The sequence below is a fragment of the Crinia signifera genome, chromosome 5, assembly GCF_055691185.1.
Source record: "Crinia signifera chromosome 5, ASM5569118v1, whole genome shotgun sequence".
Classification (NCBI taxonomy): domain Eukaryota; kingdom Metazoa; phylum Chordata; class Amphibia; order Anura; family Myobatrachidae; genus Crinia; species Crinia signifera.
Genome location: NC_139221.1, coordinates 196,801,827 through 196,822,095, shown reverse-complemented (window position 1 = coordinate 196,822,095; position 20,269 = coordinate 196,801,827). Strand labels below are relative to the sequence as shown.

General features: G+C 44.9%; 1 protein-coding gene across 2 annotated transcripts in view; it reads right to left on the bottom strand.

Moving 5' to 3' along the window:
- Positions 1 to 20,269, bottom strand: part of RPRD1A (regulation of nuclear pre-mRNA domain containing 1A) — a 199,090-nt gene that overhangs the window by 80,260 nt on the left and 98,561 nt on the right. For both annotated transcript variants that reach the window (XM_083188387.1, XM_083188388.1), the window contains exon 4: positions 8,845 to 8,951. In XM_083188387.1, the coding sequence (XP_083044513.1) occupies positions 8,845 to 8,951 (107 nt within the window). The remainder of the gene's footprint in view (positions 1 to 8,844; positions 8,952 to 20,269) is intronic.

Below are 20,269 nucleotides of genomic sequence, written 5' to 3'. Positions count from 1 at the left end.
TTGAATTTTTGTTTTACTGTTGCAGGTATGTGACGGAACTTCTAGGAGGAGAAAAGTATGTTTCATGCTCTGTGGTTCTACCTGCTTTTTGCCATCTCTCTCGGGTCATGGCGAGCTCAGATGATAACCCTGCCTACGTGGTCAAATTTAAGTCTACATTCATAACAGACCTGGAGACATGCAAGGGAAATGCCAATCTTGCATATCTGAAGATTGCTAGTGCATTGGATCCAAGATTCAAAGACCTCAAGTGTATACCCAGACCTGAGAGGGTTGAGGTGTGGGCCTCAGTCACCAACTTACTCAAGGAACAGAGGTTTGCTGCAGAGAAACTGGTGGAAGAGCACCAGAGCCACCAAATAAAAAATTAGCCCTATTGGCTGCTTCATCAGAGTCTGATTCTGAACAAGAGGAAGATTCAGTTGAGAATAGTGTGCGTCCTGTCCGTTTAGAGTGGTGGTGCAAACATGCAGGCTCACACAGCAGGCTGGCCTCTATTGCACAGAAGTACTTGGCCACACCTGCAACATCAGTACCCTGTGAAAGGTTGTTTTCTCTTGCTGGTCATATTGGCCCTTATTCTGGTTGGTGCGGCTGGTTCCGAATATGCGGCCAGGACCGTGCGTGCGAAACCCCGCCTTCCATACGGATCGCCAACTCCGTCCGTATGCGGTAAGAAGCTGTCCGAACGGACCGCACGTGTATTTTTCACGGAATACGCCTCCTCCATCTCAGGGAACCTCCCCCATCATTCGATGGTCGCAGACCATCGAATGCAGGACCGAGTGCTCCACCAGCTCCCGCAACCTCAGACCACACGGACATTTTTCCGTGCAAAAGCAGGGATCTGGGCGGGCAGCTGACATCCGGCGATGTCATATGTCCGCGCCCCCTACACGTGCGTCACGGCCGCATTACCATACGTACGCCCAGCGTTTTCATGGGAACGCCCATGAAACGCGGGGCGTATGCATATGGTAATGAGCCCAAATAGCCCTTCACGCCCCTCTCCACCCCCTGTTCGGAGTGTTAACATATCATGCGGGATTTGGCCGTACGCCCCGCTCGCACATGCGCAGAGACGCCTCTGCACATGCGCAGACACAAAACATCGGCGGGCCGAACGCACGCGGACATTACCGCACCGATCAGAATAAGGGCCATTGTGCAGAAGAAGAGAGTTTGTTTATCATCTGAAAATGTAAATAACCTGGTGTGTCTTAGCAACTGGCTTGGTGCTGAGGGCTAAATAGGTTACACACCTAAAAGATATCTGTCCAATCTGTCTGGAGGGAATAAAATCTGGTAATGTATGAGGGCATATAACAATCAACCTTTTCCTCCCAAACACTGGAAAACAGACAGTGGTCATTCATCATTCATTACATATGTTGTATTGATATAACAAATTTCTCGAAACAATTGTTTTTGTCTGTTTTCCAATGTTTGGGAGCAAATAGTTGATTGATGATTGTTCTTTGCTCTCATACCTTACAAATATTTGTTCCCAACAGATAGATTTGACAGATATCTTTTAGGTATGTACTCTAGTTGGAGGAATGGACAGTAAATGCCATCTGTGTATTCTTTTTTGGTGTGCTCGACCACTTCACTCTAACAGGGACACTTGCTACCAGGGGCGGATTGGCCATTATATTTACCGGGAACTTTCCCGGGAGGCCGCTGCTACTGAGGCCGAATTAGCCAGCAGGGGCAGCACTGAGCACAAATTACAGCTGAGCAGAGCTCAGTGCGGGGCCTGCACGCTAATCGTCACAGCCGGCCACCGCAGGGTTGTGGAGCTGCTGCCAGTCAGAGACAGGAAGTGTGTGGATGGGAGAGGAGCAGGGGAGTCAGCAGCAGCCAGGGCTTTCGAGGTTGGCCACGCCCACCACACTCCGTGCAACGTGCATCAGCCTGCTGCTCTCCCTGCTCTGTCCTGTCACCCGGCTGCTTCCCCCACCACCACACAGACTGCTCCCATCACCCTGCAGGGTCCCTGCACTCCCATGGAAGGAGCAACACAGGCAAGTGCTTGGGAGTGGGTCTGTGATATGAGGGAGTAACTGTGAGCACATGGTGTAATGTGTTTGTGTGGGGGGTGGGCTGTGTATATAATGTATTGTGTAATGTGTTTGTGTGGGGGGAGGGGGCTGTGTATAATGTATTGTGTAATGTGTTTGTGTGGGGGGGGAGGGGGCTGTGTATAATGTAATGTGTTTGTGTGGGGGGAGGGGGCTGTGTATAATGTATTGAGTAATGTGTTTGTGTGGGGGGAGGGGGCTGTGTATAATGTAATGTGTTTGTGTGGGGGGAGGGGGCTGTGTATAATGTATTGTGTAATGTGTTTGTGTGGGGGGAGGGGGCTGTGTATAATGTAATGTGTTTGTGTGGGGGGAGGGGGCTGTGTATAATGTATTGTGTAATGTGTTTGTGTGGGGGGAGGGGGCTGTGTATAATGTAATGTGTTTTGTGTGGGGGGGAGGGGGCTGTGTATAATGTATTGTGTAATGTGTTTGTATGGGGGGAGGGGGCTGTGTATAATGTATTGTGTAATGTGTTTGTGTGGGGGGAGGGGGCTGTGTATAATGCAATAAAGCGCGGACTGTTTATAATGTAGTATGGGTTGAGCTGTGTATAATGTAATATTGGGGTGTGTATAATGTAATAATGTGCTGTGTGTTATATGGCGTGGCTGTGTATAATAGACTATGGGCCTGATTCAGACCTGTTCACTGGGTTGCATATATTTGCAGCCTAGCGAGCAGGTAGACGCGATCCAACATCACGCCAACCCCCCCCCCCCCCCCCCCTGCGTGTGAATCCCCGCATTAGCATGAAAGTGGATGTGTACATTTACACATCACCTCGCATGTGGGAGAGAAATCCCTCGATGGTCGCTCCCCATGAAATGATTTATTTTCCCCTTCTACTGACTGACTCATCCTGGCCGAATTCAGGGCGAGAGCTGATGTCAATCGTCTGCCCCAAGCAGGCATAGTCACTCTTGCGTTCACAGGGTTACGTCCAGCGGTTTTATTGGCACACCCATAAAACACTGGGCTTTCCCCTGCTAGTGCCCTGTGTCCTCCAATACTGGAGTGAACGCCCCAGCGAGTGTGAAAGTCAGCGAAGGCATTCTACCAGGGGGGTTGCACATGCGCAGACTCCCGCCTCATTGGTGCTGCAATTCTACTAGCGCCTGGAATCTCCCTGAAACTGTTTTTCAAAAGTAGGCAAGCATGGTGTGACGTCCATTGCCCCTCCTCCTTGAGGATCCTCTGCGCCGCCCATCGCCATTGATCACTAAAATACAAATATGAGAACAGTACCGATGGGTCCCCGATCAGAGGCCGCCAACGCCGCACCCTTTGCACTAATAATGTCTGTGGCTCTGAGTCCTGGAGAACAGCTGACGGGAGGAGGCAAAGCTACAGACAATATTAGTGCACTGGGTGCGGCGTCGGCGGCCGCCGATCGAGGACCTGGCGGTACTGTTCTCATATTTTTTAGTTTATAATCAGGCCAGGCCACCACCAGGGTCACTCACAGGGTGGAATATATTTTAAACAAGAGAGGACAGAGGGTGGAAGGAGGCAGGGCCACTTAACAGGGCAGGTCAGGCACTAGTAGGCACTGTTCACCGGGCTTGGGAGTGTAAGGAGGCCTGTACTATTTAAGTCCCGAACGGATCTGTTAAATGGACCATGTATGGGCAGCTTTAGCAGCGCTACTACTGTCGGCAACGTGTGGGCATTAGGTATAAGAAGCGCTACTACTGTCAGACACTGGTGTGGGCATTAAGTAAAAGCAGAGCTACTACTGTCAGCAACTGGTGTGGGCATTAAGTAAAAGCAGCGCTACTACTGTCAGCAACTGGAGTGGGCATTGGGTATAAGCATGGATACTACTGTCGGCAACTGGTGTGGGCATATGTATAGGCAGTGCTACTAATGTCAGCAACTGCTGTGGGCATTACGTATAATCAGCCCTAATACTTTCTGCAACTGGTGTGGGCATTACGTATAGTCAGCTCTACTACTGAGGGCAACAGTGGGCATTATGTATAAGCAACACTACTACTGTGGCCAATAGTGGGCATTATGTTTAAGAGGCACAACTACTGTGGACATAATATGTGTGACTGTGGACATAATATGTGTGTGTGTGTGTGTGTGTGTGTGTGTGTAAGGGTTCTACTACTCTGGGCATAATATGTATAAGCAGCGCAACTACTGTGGACATTTTTTGTAATGGGCACTACTGTGAAGCGTAATGTGAGTAAGGGGCTCTAGGTGCTGTAAAGGGCAATAACTAGGTGTGTGCCAGTGGTGCCTTGCCCATTTGCACTGTGGGTACATCATGTGGTCCAGCAGCTGCAGTTATTGATTGCCTGTTGGACCAAAAGCTCTGATTGGCTCAAAACCTGGCGCCATATTTGAAAATCAATTCAGTGCCTCTGCAGGCTCTGCTGGGCTCAGGGCTAGACAGGACTGGATTACACAGTGAGCAGTACTGAAGGCATACTGCAATGGGCACTTCTCTGGGCATTGTGTAAGGGGAACTACTGGTGGCATTATGTGTATAAGCAGTAGTACTTGGGACATTACGCACAGCATAATGTCATATGGGCATTAAAGTGTGCAGCATATTGTGTAAGGGGAATTATAGTGTGTGGCACAAAGTGTAATGGGCATTATGTTGTGTGGCATAACGTGTAAGCACATCACAATATGTGGCATAATGTGAAATTGGCAGTAATGTGTGACATAATGTGTTATTGGCATTACCACGTGTGCCATAATGTATAATGGGCATACTGGTACAATTTTTTTTTCACTTTATTGAAACTTTTTATAAGCATCTCCATGTCATATTGCTTATATACCAATTCCACCTTTGATTGTACACCCGATGCAGCTAGCGATCAACCTGATTGACCAAAACTCCCACTCCGGACTCTGAGAACCACACATAACGGAGGGATGATGATACAGAGGTTTGGAACTTAAGTGAAGCGCATACTTCCGGGTATAGTGCTCTCCATGGAACCACCTATGGAACGCATCCTTCTGGTTACTATGCGTCCCAGTGACTTGAGCCGTAGAGACGGAAGTGACGTCATCAGGCTGGACATCGGCGCAACATCGGCGAAACGCTGCACCAGGTGAGTGTGATCTTCACTGTTTTAAGCCCTATTTAAAGCAGCTTTTACACTTTGTTATTACTGACAAAAAATCTGATAAAGATTTGAAACGTTGGAATCTACCACAGTTTGGTCGGTACTTGTGTATTATCACAGCGCCCAAGATTTTCATCGCAGGGCATCTCATGCGATGCGATCCGATTTTTAATTGTATGGATATGGCATGCAATTTTTTTATTGGACAAGCACCCTGATGGGTACTTACTATGTTAAATGCACCCCCATTGTCAACGCCACCCCTACTATCAACGCCAACCCAAAGCATGGCGAGCGCAGCGGTACGCATCCTCCGACCTTTTCATACCCCCACTATCCACGTCGACGTGGAGTTGATTTTAGATAGTGTGGCGAGCCACCGAGCCCGAATCGTGGCGAACACAGCGAGCCCGGCGAGGGGCGTGGATTGCTTCACATGTATTCTGCGTCCGCTCGCCACGCTTCAGGCCCGCTGCGCTCGCCACACTATCTGAAATCATCTCCACGCTGACATGGATAGTGGGGGGTATGAAAAGGTCGGAGGATGCGTACCATTTTAAAGGTCGGAGGATGCGTACCATTTTAAAGGTCGGAGGATGCGTGCCATTTTAAAGGTCGGAGGATGCGTGCCATTTTAACGGCATGTTGATGCTATGCAATATTTTATTGTACTGTGCGGGTGTTTTGACCCGAAAATTGCATTGCATCGCATACCACTAATTAAGGTATGCAATGCGATGGGCTCCGTGATAATACACAAGTACCGTTTGGTCTATTTATTTACTGACAAACTGGTTGAGTGCTTCCTGCTCCATATTGACTATTTTCAACAGACAAACAGCCTGGGAAAGGCACCGGGGCATGATTTCTGTCAAAAAAGGAGTGCCGGCCATATATATTTCGTCTTCATATATGCGGCCACAGCTTATGCTACAGATCTTATGTAGGACTCTAGGCGTACTATGTCACTACCCTGGGTCCACGCCACTACCCTCCTGTGTCTATTACCTTTAGAAAAGTTGTGGCAAGTGAAGGTGATCTAGTCAGATCACTTAGAAAAGGGTCTGAAATCGCCCCATGTGTACGCCCCTTAGGGGCTTTAGGAGGTGAGCTCATGAACATGTTCCCCCTCCCTGAGAGGTGCTCTCCCTCCTCCCATTATTCAGAATTATACATGGGCTGAAAACTTCATATACATATTTTTTAAGTGTATATATTCAAAGTAATCAGCCCTGTTTCCTGCAGTGTCCACGGCTGAATTGCTTGGGCGGCGCAACACTAGTGATTAGGTAGAAACACGTGCAGCTTCAAGTTTGACAGGTATACTGATGTAGTAACCCCGCCTACTGTTATGCTGGACACGCCCATTTTGGTTTGGTGCCACCCACATGAGGCCGCTTCCAGAAATTTTCCAGGGCCACTTTTGGTCCCCAATCCGCCCCTGCTTGCTACTGTACATAGGAGCAGATGTACTAAGTGTGAAGAAGGGATAAAGAAGTGATAAAGCAGTGAAAAGTGCAGGGTGATAAGGTACCAGACAGTCAGCTCCTGTCAAATCCATAATTATTGACCGGTGCATAATCACCTTGCACTTATCACTGCTTTATCACTTCTTAATCCATACCTCCCAACATGACCCATTCCAGGAGGGATAGAATGCTCTGTTTCTGGACTTCCCTCTTATTTTATGATTGCCATCACCTGTTTTCAACAGGTTAATAATGGATAAGAAAGGTGTTCTACAACAGATGATGGCAATCATTAATCAAGAGGAAAGTCCACGAATAGAGCATTCTCTTTCTCCTGGAGAGGGGCATGTTGGGAGGTATGCTTTATCCCCTTCTCCACGCTTAATACATCTGCCCCATACACTGTTTATACTGCTACGTTAGGATTGTGGACTTTGGACTCTGAGGGTAACGTTTCTCTAAAAAGCTAGCAAACAGCTAGCAAATAGCTTTGATTTTATATTTAAAATTTACCATTTATTTTACATTAATGCTAAAGAAATATTACATGCTAATGTGGATGTTAAAGCATACCTACCAACATGACCCTTTCCTCTAGGGGCAGAATGCTCTATTCCTGGGCTTTCCTCTTAATTTATGATTACTATCATCTGTGGTGAAGCACCTGTCTTAGGGCCTTATTCTAGTTCACTCTTTCTGACAAATTCCTTCTTAGATGGACAAAACCATATGCATTGCACATTTTACATCTGCCCCCCTGCAGTGCACATGGTTTTGTCCATCTAAGAAGGATTTTGTCAGAGAGAGTGAACTAGATCTAACCTGTTCAAAACAGGTAATGGCAATCATAAATTAAGTGAAAAGTCCAGGAGTAGAGTAGTTTGTCCCTCCAGGCATGGGTCATGTTGGGAGGAAATATTAGAATTATTTTAATTTATTTTATTCATTTCTTTTAAATGCTACAGTATGAGTAAATACTGCTGTGAAAAAGAACATTTTACTAAGTGTTTGCAAGCCAAATGTTATTGCATTGTTGTTCATATAGCAGTTCTTAATAAAAGTGTGCAATACACTACTTTTTGAATACGTTCTTGAATTTTTGCATATAAATCCGATTAATCGCAGTTAATCGCAAAAATTTACCGAGATCGTTGCCCACTACTAATATATATATATATATATATATATATATATATATATATATATATATATATATATATATATATATATACTGTATATTCGTCCAAAAACAAAACCGAGGCACTCGGGATGTTATCTAACTATAGATATATCTATCTATCTATATATGCACACACATACAGTATATAAGGAAGTCCCAGAACAGAAAGGGGCCAAAACGGTTGGGTACTGCTTACCTCTCCATTCCCTATAGGGGGGTTTCTGGTTGCCCGAAAACCCCCCTCCTCTTGGCAAGTGCCTTTAATTATGACAATAGCACTGGTACTGTATATAACATGATCAATAGAGCTGCGACCGCATCATGCAATGTAAGGGACAGAGCAGAGCTGCTGCACATGCCTAGTGTACCAGCTTCTTCTACCACATTTACTGTATGTGTAGATCTAAGCCCTTAAACATTGCATTGGACCAGAGAGCAGCTGTTAGGAGGAAGAGACAGAAGCCTTACCATGTAGTGGGAGATTGTGAGCTTAGAAAGTGCAGCACTGGTTCTATTATGTTTGTGTATTCATTTATTATATGTTTTACCTTTTCCTGACCACTTATCTTATTTAAATGTTTGAAACAGCCTGTAGTATAGACCAAATATAAAGTTAAATACTGTATTCCACACAGTATCCAGTGTATAAATAGATAAATTTTTAGGGCTGTTACTGCTCCCCCAGACTCCCAGTACTTACTCCAATGAACTGCAGTGTGGGAGATTTTGGATAACATTTGGAAACCTCCCTCTAAAAATCCTGCATTTGCCATTGCTACTGGCATCAAAACAGATAAGCGTGACTATTTCTTTGCTATTTTTACTGTTCATTTAATTTTTTGTGTGTATATGGTTTTAATAAATGTAATATTAGAAACAATATCACGCTATGTTCTTTTCCCTGGCTGGGAGAACTTTTTGGTTGCTGGTGAGTATGTAGCTTTCATGCTGGGCTTTTGAAACCACATTGTTATCAATAGAATTAAATAACTGGCCACTAACTGATATGATACCTGTGGAGGTTCTTCTGGGGAGTTCTTTGATGAATCATCATCCTCATCTTCATCATTGTCTACCTTTATTTCTTCATATGACCGCTTTTTGGGTTTTTGCTCACCATCTTAAAAAACAAAATCAAAAGGTTTAAAAAAATTACAACAGTCCGAAAAAAAAGCACTAATAAATGATTATAATAACATATTATAATGAGAGATCGCTCATATTTTGCTCTGCTTTATAAAAGCTGCTTTATTATAGCTACATTTACCAGGCACTTTATCTTACGTACAGTAGGCTTGATCCAGTATGTACACTGTGTCAGTGCTCATGTGGCATGAACATGTCCTTACTACAGTATGTGCAGGATAACAGAGATGAAGTGATTTATTCCTAGAGCTAAAATATGCAGGACCTGAATACCACTTTTATACCAATACCACTTTTACAACAAAATCCGGGATCCGCCTCGGTATTTGGAACACAGTTTTTATCCAGGTTGGATCCAGGATATGCCCCATTTACAATGCGGTGCCGACCCGGGATATTCCGTTTACAATGGGGTGCCTCTGTGCACCCCTAACCCCCGTCCGCGTGGTGAATTTTTTCTAACCTAGCGCTGAGCACTCTATTTAGAAGCTCTTAACCAGGATCACTATATCTATGGAGAAATACATACTTTTTCCTAATGCAATGGGTAGCAGCTCAATACATTTTTTATCAGCCAATTTCTGGGGTTCCTAAGTTATGGATAATAGAACTATACTTCAGGTAAGTACTTCTGGGGCCCAGAACTGAAGGGGGCCATCTTTACTTTCTAAGTAATATATTTTACATACATTTATCACCATCAGTTGCTAAATAGGGGGCCCTTACAAACTTTTGCTATGGGGCCTACAAATATCTAGTTACGCCCCTGCCTCCACCCACACAACTACACACCTCCAAACATTTTCATTATAGAAAGCAGGACACTTGCGCGTCAGAGCTGTACACATTTGCCCACCCAAAACGGGGGAATGTCCTATGTCCCATTTTTCGCCCCTATGGGTGCATGGGCAGTGCTCTGTGAGCCGCTGGCCATGCCCCCAGCCACTCTGTTTTTCACTGAACAGACACTGTACGCATGCACATGGAATCTATGGTACTTGTGTATTATAGCGGTGCCCATCGCATCGCATACCATAAGGCATGCGATGCGACGCGATATCGCGCGATATTGTACAATGTTAAAATTGTATGACATTGTGTATGGCATACAATGCCATACAATGCGATGCGATTAAAAATTGTATAAGCACCCTAATGGGTGCTTACAATGTGAAATGCACCCCCACTATATACGTGAACCCGAAGCGTGGCGGCGGTACGCGTCCTCCGACCTTTTCATACCCCCACTATCCACGTCGTCGTAGAGTTGAGAATAGAAAGTGTGGCGAGCGCAGCGAGGGGACGCGGATACCTTCACAGGTATCGGCGTCCCATCGCGGGCTTCACAGGTATCCGCGTGTGCTCGCCACGCTTCGGGCTCGCCACACTTTCTATTCTCAACTCCACGCTGACGTGGATAGTGGGGGTATGAAAAGGTCAGAGGACGCGTCGCCACGCTTCGGGTTCACGATTATAGTGGGTGGGTGGAGTGGGGGTGCATTTCACATTGTAAGCACCCATTTGGGTGCTTAAAAACCCCCTTGAGGGTGCTTATACAATGTTAGGGAACAAAAATCCCGTCGCATCGCATGCCATCGGGTGCATGGCATGCGATGCGATTCGATAACATTGCGCGATGTACATCGGGGGCGCCGCTATAATACACAAGTACCGAATCTATTTTGTGTGTTATATGGAGACTGTATTCTCATTACTACCAGTTACTTTAATAGCAGCCCTTAGGGTACTTGTTTCCTAGCAGGGCGCCCAGATTTCTTACGTATGCAAACCTAGTGATATCGCATTGCATGGTATGGTATGTTTTAACCGTGCGATGTGTGCGATGCAATGTGATATTTCATTGTACAAGCACCCATGCCATGAAATGTGATGGGTGCTTACAATGAGATGTGGTGCTATGTGATGTGATGTGTGCATAGTATGTGATGTGATGGGTGCTTACAGTTGTAAGCACCTACGCCATTGTTTATCGTCAACCCCAGTATCCACGCCACCCCGAAGCGCGGCGAGCACAGCGATCCCCGCGTGGGGTGGCGGAACGCGTCCTTCGACCTTTTCATACCCCCACTATCCACGTCGGGGTGTAGTTGAATTTAGATAGAGTGGCGAGTGCAGCGAGCCCCGTGGATTACTTGCCAGGCTTCAGGCTCGGTGGCTCGCTGCGCTCGCCACACTATCAACTCCATGCCAACGTGGATAGTGGGGGTATGAAAAGGTCGGAGGATGCGTTCTGCCACCGCTCGCCACGCTTCAGGGTGGCGTGGATACTGGGGTTGATGCTAAACAATGGCGTAGGTGCTTACAATTGTAAGCACCCATCACATATTACAGTATGCACACATCACATCGCATCACATCTCATTGTAAGCATCCATCACATCTCATGGCATGGGTGCTTGTACAATGAAATATCGCATCGCATTTGGTGCCATGTAGGGTGGCCAATCCCGGGATCGGGATCGGTGGGATCCCGGGATTTGGCCCTAAAAACACAGGGATTTCAATCCCGGGATTGGACTCTCCAATCCCGGGATTTCGGTATTAGACTGCGCATGCGCAGTCTAATGCCGGGCAGCGTCTGAGACCCTGCTCAGACGCTGCCCGGCTTCTCCCGTGCCCGGCAAAGCGTCTCTGCGCAGCGTGACTATGTCAGAGGTCACGCTGCGCAGGTCGCACAGCCCACCACGCTGATCGCACGGTTGCCCAGCTCCCGGAGGAGCAGCCCACCCTACCCGCCGCCTGCCCAGCTCAGTTTCCGGAGGAGCAGCCCACCCTACCCTCCACCTGCCCAGCTCCCGGAGAAGCAGCCCACCCTACCCGTCGCCTGCCCAGCTCCCGGAGGAGCAGCCCACCCTACCTTGCCTCACCCGCCACACATGTAAGTGAATATGCGGGGCGGCCGGGGCATTTTTTTTAATCAGGGAAGCCAATCCCGGGATCCCGGGAATCCCGGGATTGAGCATTTTTCAATCCCGATACCCGGGATTGAAAAAGTGCCCCGGGATTGGCTTCCCTAGTGCCATGCGATCCTATGCGATATTTCATTGTATAAACACTCCTGTGCAGTTAACATGGACATCGCATTGCATCGCACAGCACTATAGACGGTATGCAATACAATGCGATTTTCCTACGCAGAATAACACTCTAAGCTATTTGCTTAGTGGGCGCCCTGCTAGGAAACAAGTACCGCCCTTAGAACTAGTACCTTGCCAATATAAAATATAAATACAGGTCCCTTATCCAAAATGCTCTTAACCAGAAGCATTTTTGATAACAGATTATTCCGTGTTTCAGAATATTTTTATATTTTAATGAGGTATCTTGAGGACGAGACCCAAGTGTGAACACAAAATGCATTTATGTTGTATAAACACCTAAAATACACACACATATTTTGTTTGTGCATGAAACAAGGTTTTAAAATATGAAACAAAGTTTGTGTACTATGTCAGACACTGAATTTGAATGTCAAGCAATAATTTTCTTGCACATATTTAGTACCAGTTACATATTATGTCCCCAGAAGTGCCAATTACAGATGTCCCCGATACTGTTTTTAGCAACAACAAAAAAGGACATTCCAGAAATTATAGTTTTCAGAATAATCTGGATATCAGATATCCGGATAAGGGATATTTAATCTGTACTACCATTTCAACATGCTCCAATGCCGCTTTCCTCAGCCTGTATTCTGATGTCACCATGTGACCTACAGTAGGGTTAGATATAGTAAAGCCTCTAAAATTAAAAAGGGATTCTCTATTGCATCCTAAAAAATTAAAGACATTTTTATTTTTAGAAGCTTTACTAAATTTACCTCACATACTCTGTCTTGTCTTGCAACCCAGACTACCTCCCTCTTGAATACATGGCCACAAGTTTTCGCTTCCAATACTCACTGCATACTGCAGATATCCACATATTGCATTTCCCTTACCAAAGACTTTGCTCTATAATGCCAAATTGAGTTAAACGTTACTAGCACCTACATGAAACTCAAATGACTAAATGATCTTAACATGTATAGTTTGGAGCAGAGAAGGGAAAGGGGGGACATGATAGAAATCTTCAAATATATCAAGGGTTTTAACATAGTACAGGAGGGAAAGTAATAAGTAAAAAGTAGTAATAGAACACAAGGACATGCACTGAAACTGGAGGGAGGTAGGTTCAGGGGAAATGTTAGAAAGAATTACTTCACAGAAAGGGTAGTGGAAAAGTGGAATAGCCTCCCATCAGAGGTGGTAAAGGCTAAGACAGTAGAACAATTTAACCCCTTCCTGACAGAGCCAGTTTTTGCGTTCCTGACAGAGCCCTTTTTTTCAAATCTGACATGTCTCACTTAAGTGGGGATAACTTTTTTTTGCTTTTACTTATCCCAGTGGTTTTGAGATTGTTTTTTCGTGACACATTGTACTTCAAATTAGTGGTAAATTTGGGTCGATACAGTCTGTGTTTTTTTGTGAAAAATACCAAAATATCGTGAAAAAATGGAAAATTTAGCGATTTGCAAAATGTTAAATTTTCTGCTTGTGAGACAAATAATCTTACCACTCAAAATAGTGAATAACTAACATAGACCATATGTCTACTTTATGTTGACATCATTATTTCAACTTCCTTTTAATTTTTTGGGACACTAGGAGGCTTACAATATGAATAGCAAATTCTCAAATTTTCAAGAAAATTTCAAACACTGATTTTTTTAGGGACCAGTTCAGTTCTGATGTGACTTTGAGGGACTTGTATGTGAGACACCCCCATAAATGATGCCATTTCAAAAACTGCACCCCTCACAGTATTCAAAACAGCATTTTGGAAGTTTGTTAACCCTTTAGGTGTTTCACAGGAATTAAAACAAAGTGTAGGTGAAATTTCAAAATTTCTTTTTTTTTGCAGATTTGCAATTTTAATACATTTTTATAAGGAACACAGTACATTTTACTAGAGAAATGTGACTAAAAATTGATTCCCCCAATTCTTTTGTTTTCATAAATATCCTATATGTGGCCCTAGTGTGCACGGTGACCAAACCACAGGCTTCATAATAGAGGGAGCACCTACTTGATTTTGGAGCCTCCTTTTTATGAGATTATTTTTTAGGCACCATGTAGGTTTCAAGGCACCATAAGATGCTAAAAGTTAGGAACCCCCCCACAAGTGACCCCATTTTGCAAACTACACCCCTCAGGGAATTCATCTAGGGGTATAGTGTACATTTCAAACCCCCAGGGGTTTCACCAATTGTGGTACAACTGGGCAGTGAAAATGAAAAATTATTTTTTTTACACAAAAATGCAGTTCTGGCTCCAAATTTGTCATTTTCAGAAGGTATGAAGGAGACAAAGCACCCCAAAATCTGTGCCCCAATTTCTCCCGAGTACGGCAATGCCTCACATGTGACCAAAAAATACCAGTTGGGTGCATGGCAGGACTCAGAAGGGAAGGAGTGATTTTTGGATTTTGCAGCTCAGATTCTGGTGGAATTTTGGTGGGTGCTATGTCGCATTAGCAAGACCCCCCAAGCACCAATACAGTGGAACCCCCCCACAAGTGACCCCATTTTGCAAACTACACCCCTCAGGGAATTCATCTAGGGGTATAGTGTACATTTCAAACCCCCAGGGGTTTCACCAATTTTGATAGAAGTGGGCAGTGAAAATGAAAAATTACATTTTTTTACACAAAAATGCAGTTCTGGCTCAAAATTTTTCATTTTCAGAAGGTATGAAGGAGAAAAAGCACCCCAAAATCTGTGCCCCAATTTCTCCCGAGTACGGCAATGCCTCACATGTGACCAAAAAATACCAGTTGGGTGCATGGCAGGACTCAGAAGGGAAGGAGTGATTTTTGGATTTTGCAGCACAGATTCTGGTGGAATGAATGGTGGGTGCTATGTTGCACCAATACAGTGGAACCCCCCCACAAGTCACCCCATTTTGCAAAGTACACCCCTCAGGGAATTCATCTAGGGGTATAGTGTACATTTCAAACCCCCAGGGGTTTCACCAATTTTGATACAAGTGGGCAGTGAAAATGAAAAATTACATTTTTTTACACAAAAATGCAGTTCTGGCTCAAAATTTTTCATTTTCAGAAGGTATGAAGGAGAAAAAGCACCCCAAAATATGTGCCCCAATTTCTCCCGAGTACGGAAATGCCTCACGTGTGACCAAAAAATACCAGTTGGGTGCATGGCAGGACTCAGAACGGAAGGAGTGATTTTTGGATTTTGCGGCTCAGATTCTGGTGGAATTTTGGTGGGTGCTATGTCGCATTAGCAAGACCCCCCAAGCACCAATACAGTGGAACCCCCCCACAAGTCACCCCATTTTGAAAACTACACCCCTCAGGGAATTCATCTAGGGGTATAGTGTACATTTCAAACCCCCAGGGGTTTCACCAATTTTGATACAAGTGGGCAGTGAAAATGAAAAATTACATTTTTTACACAAAAATGCAGTTCTGGCTCGAAATTTTTCATTTTCAGAAGGTATGAAGGAGAAAAAGCACCCCAAAATCTGTGCCCCAATTTCTCCCGAGTACGGCAATGCCTCACATGTGACCAAAAAATACCAGTTGGGTGCATGGCAGGACTCAGAACGGAAGGAGTGATTTTTGGATTTTGCAGCTCAGATTCTGGTGGAATTTTGGTGGGTGCTATGTCGCATTAGCAAGACCCCCCAAGCACCAATACAGTGGAACCCCCCCACAAGTCACCCCATTTTGAAAACTACACCCCTCAGGGAATTCATCTAGGGGTATAGTGTACATTTCAAACCCCCAGGGGTTTCACCAATTTTGATACAAGTGGGCAGTGAAAATGAAAAATTACATTTTTTTACACAAAAATGCAGTTCTGGCTCAAAATTTTTCATTTTCAGAAGGTATGAAGGAGAAAAAGCACCCCAAAATCTGTGCCCCAATTTCTCCCGAGTACGGCAATGCCTCACATGTGACCAAAAAATACCAGTTGGGTGCATGGCAGGACTCAGAACGGAAGGAGTGATTTTTGGATTTTGCAGCACAGATTTTGGTGGAATGAATGGTGGGTGCTATGTTGCACCAATACAGTGGAACCCCCCCACAAGTCACCCCATTTTGCAAAGTACACCCCTCAGGGAATTCATCTAGGGGTATAGTGTACATTTCAAACCCCCAGGGGTTTCACCAATTTTGATACAAGTGGGCAGTGAAAATGAAAAATTACATTTTTTTACACAAAAATGCAGTTCTGGCTCAAAATTTTTCATTTTCAGAAGGTATGAAGGAGAAAAAGCACCCCAAAATCTGTGCCCCAATTTCTCCCGAGTACGGCAATGCCTCACATGTGACCAAAAAATACCAGTTGGGTGCATGGCAGGACTCAGAACGGAAGGAGTGATTTTTGGATTTTGCAGCACAGATTTTGGTGGAATGAATGGTGGGTGCTATGTTGCACCAATACAGTGGAACCCCCCCACAAGTCACCCCATTTTGCAAAGTACACCCCTCAGGGAATTCATCTAGGGGTATAGTGTACATTTCAAACCCCCAGGGGTTTCACCAATTTTGATACAAGTGGGCAGTGAAAATGAAAAATTACATTTTTTTACACAAAAATGCAGTTCTGGCTCAAAATTTTTCATTTTCAGAAGGTATGAAGGAGACAAAGCACCCCAAAATCTGTGCCCCAATTTCTCCCGAGTACGGCAATGCCTCACATGTGACCAAAAAATACCAGTTGGGTGCATGGCAGGACTCAGAAGGGAAGGAGTGATTTTTGGATTTTGCAGCTCAGATTCTGGTGGAATTTTGGTGGGTGCTATGTTGCATTAGCAAGACCCCCCAAGCACCAATACAGTGGAACCCCCCCACAAGTGACCCCATTTTGCAAACTACACCCCTCAGGGAATTCATCTAGGGGTATAGTGTACATTTCAAACCCCCAGGGGTTTCACCAATTTTGATACAAGTGGGCAGTGAACATGAAAAATTACATTTTTTACACAAAAATGCAGTTCTGGCTCAAAATTTTTCATTTTCAGAAGGTATGAAGGAGAAAAAGCACCCCAAAATCTGTGCCCCAATTTCTCCCGAGTATGGCAATGCCTCACATGTGACCAAAAAATACCAGTTGGGTGCATGGCAGGACTCAAAAGGGAAGGAGTGATTTTTGGATTTTGCAGCTCAGATTCTGGTGGAATTTTGGTGGGTGCTATGTCGCATTAGCAAGACCCCCCAAGCACCAATACAGTGGAACCCCCCCACAAGTGACCCCATTTTGCAAACTACACCCCTCAGGGAATTCATCTAGGGGTATAGTGTACATTTAAAACCCCCAGGGGTTTCACCAATTTTGATACAAGTGGGCAGTGAAAAAGAAAAATTACATTTTTTACACAAAAATGCAGTTCTGGCTCAAAATTTTTCATTTTCAGAAGGTATGAAGGAGAAAAAGCACCCCAAAATCTGTGCCCCAATTTCTCCCGAGTACGGCAATGCCTCACATGTGACCAAAAAATACCAGTTGGGTGCATGGCAGGACTCAGAACGGAAGGAGTGATTTTTGGATTTTGCAGCACAGATTCTGGTGGAATGAATGGTGGGTGCTATGTTGCACCAATACAGTGGAACCCCCCCACAAGTCACCCCATTTTGCAAACTACACCCCTCAGGGAATTCATCTAGGGGTATAGTGTACATTTCAAACCCCCAGGGGTTTCACCAATTTTGATACAAGTGGGCAGTGAAAATGAAAAATTACATTTTTTTACACAAAAATGCAGTTCTGGCTCAAAATTTTTCATTTTCAGAAGGAATGAAGGAGACAAAGCACCCCAAAATCTGTGCCCCAATTTCTCCCGAGTACGGCAATGCCTCATGTGTGACCAAAAAGTGGCAGGACTCAGAAGGGAAGGAGTGATATTTGGATTTTGCAGCACAAATTCTGGTGGAATGATGGTGGGTGCTATGTCGCATTAGCAAGACCCCCAAAGCACCAATACAGTGGAACCCCCCCACAAGTGACCCCATTTTGCAAAGTACACCCCTCAGGGAATTCATCTAGGGGTATAGTGTACATTTCAAACCCCCAGGGGTTTCACCAATTTTGATACAAGTGGGCAGTGAACATGAAAAATTACATTTTTTTACACAAAAATGCAGTTCTGGCTCAAAATTTTTCATTTTCACAAGGAATGAAGGAGACAGAGCACCCCAAAATCTGTGCCCCAATTTCTCCCGAGTACGGCAATGCCTCACATGTGACCAAAAAATACCAGTTGGGTGCATGGCAGGACTCAGAAGGGAAGGAGTGATTTTTGGATTTTGCGGCTCAGATTCTGGTGGAATGAATGGTGGGTGCTATGTGGCATTAGCAAGACCCCCGAAGCACGGTGAAATTATGAACCTAATATTCCATAGATGTGTGGTATATTTTAAAACACTCCTTTATACATAGGCCGGGTTTGTCGGGGCAAGTGTCACACTGGAAAATAGTTTGCTTTCTTATTCCCTTTTTATAGCAAACTTTGCACCTTTTTTGTGTCCTGCCCTTTTTTCCAGTGGAGGGGATTTTATCAGGAAAATGCTGCCCTGGTACAATACGGGGGCCAGTACTAGAAGTACTGGGGCCCTCTGCCTGCTGGTTCCCAAATATTAGGCCCTTTATGACTTCCTCTTGAAAGTGCATAAATGTCCCCCTCTGGCCGGTAGAACGGAATAGCACGTAAGCGTTATACAGTGCCATCTGGATGATATACACGGCCACCTTCTTGTACCAGATTTTTGTTTTCCGCAGGGCACTGTACGGCTTCAGTACCTGATCTGAAAGATCCACTCCGCCCATGTACCTATTGTAATCCAGGATACAATTAGGTTTTGAGGTGTGGGTACTGGTACCTCGTACAGGGACGGAGGTGGTACTGTCTCCGTGAATTGTTGTCAGTATAAGGACATCCCTCTTGTCCTTATATTTGACCAACAACATATTTTCGGTGCATATTCCCCTGCTTTCACCCCTTCTCATTACTTGGGCAATGTGCGTTTTTGGGAGGCCTCTTTGGTTCTTGCGCACAGTACCGCAAGCTGCTGTACCTCTTGAACCAAGGGCCTTAAACAGGGGGATGCTGGTGTAAAAGTTATCCACATAGAGGTGATAACCTTTATCCAGGAAGGGGTGCACTAAATCCCAGACAATTTTCCCACTAACACCTACGAGGGAGGGGGGGCATTCTGGCGGTTGAATTCTTGAATCCTTCCCTTCATAAACCCTAAACCTGTGGGTGTACCCTGAGGTGCTTTCACACAGTTTATACATTTTTATGCCATACCTTGCCCTCTTACTGGGAAGGTACTGGCGGAATTTAACCCTTCCTTTAAAATGTATAAGGGACTCGTCGATACAAATAAATTTTTCTGGGATGTACACCTCTTCAAATTTGGCACTGAAATGATCAATGACCGGCCTGACTTTGAATAGCCGGTCAAAGGTGGGATCATCTCTGGGTGGGCACTGTGCATTATCGGTGTAATGTATAAATTTAAGAATTGTCTCAAATCGAGTCCGGGGCATGGCCATACGGTAAAATGGAGTACTGTACAGAACATCTGTACTCCAATATTGCCTAATTTCTGGCTTTTTTACTATGCCCATATGAAACACCAGACCCCAAAACGTCATCATCTCTACTGCATCTACAGGGGTCCACCTAGCAAATGATGACGTGGGGTTTTGAGCAATAAACTGCTGGGCATATAAATTAGTTTGGTCCACCATTAAATTTATAAAATCATCAGAGAAAAATAATTTGAAAAAGTCAATTTCTCTGAGACCTGTGGAATCAAATTGGATTCCTGGCATGGCCAAAAACTCAGGAACCTGGGGCTCAAAATTGTCTGGTGGTGGGGTCCATACGAGATCAATTATTGGGGGGGGGGTCTCAGCTGATCTACGGGGGCGTCTTTGAGGGGGTCCCTCATCACCAGAGGAGGAAGAGGAGCTTAAGGCGAATCCTTCAAATTCCCCGCTTGCATCACTGGCTGTGTCAGAGTCAGAAGCAAGCAGGGCATATGCCTCCTCCGCTGAATACATTCTCCTGGATGACTGGGAGGACATTTGGGAGGACATTTGGGAGGACATTTGGGATGCCATTTTTATTTTTGTGTTACAGGTAGTGAAATGTTTCAACACGTGTATAGTGTAGGGGGGGGTACAAACTTTATTTCAACCCGGGGGGTATGTAGGTTGTAGTGTGTATGTAGTGTGCAGGAAAAAAAAATACTTTA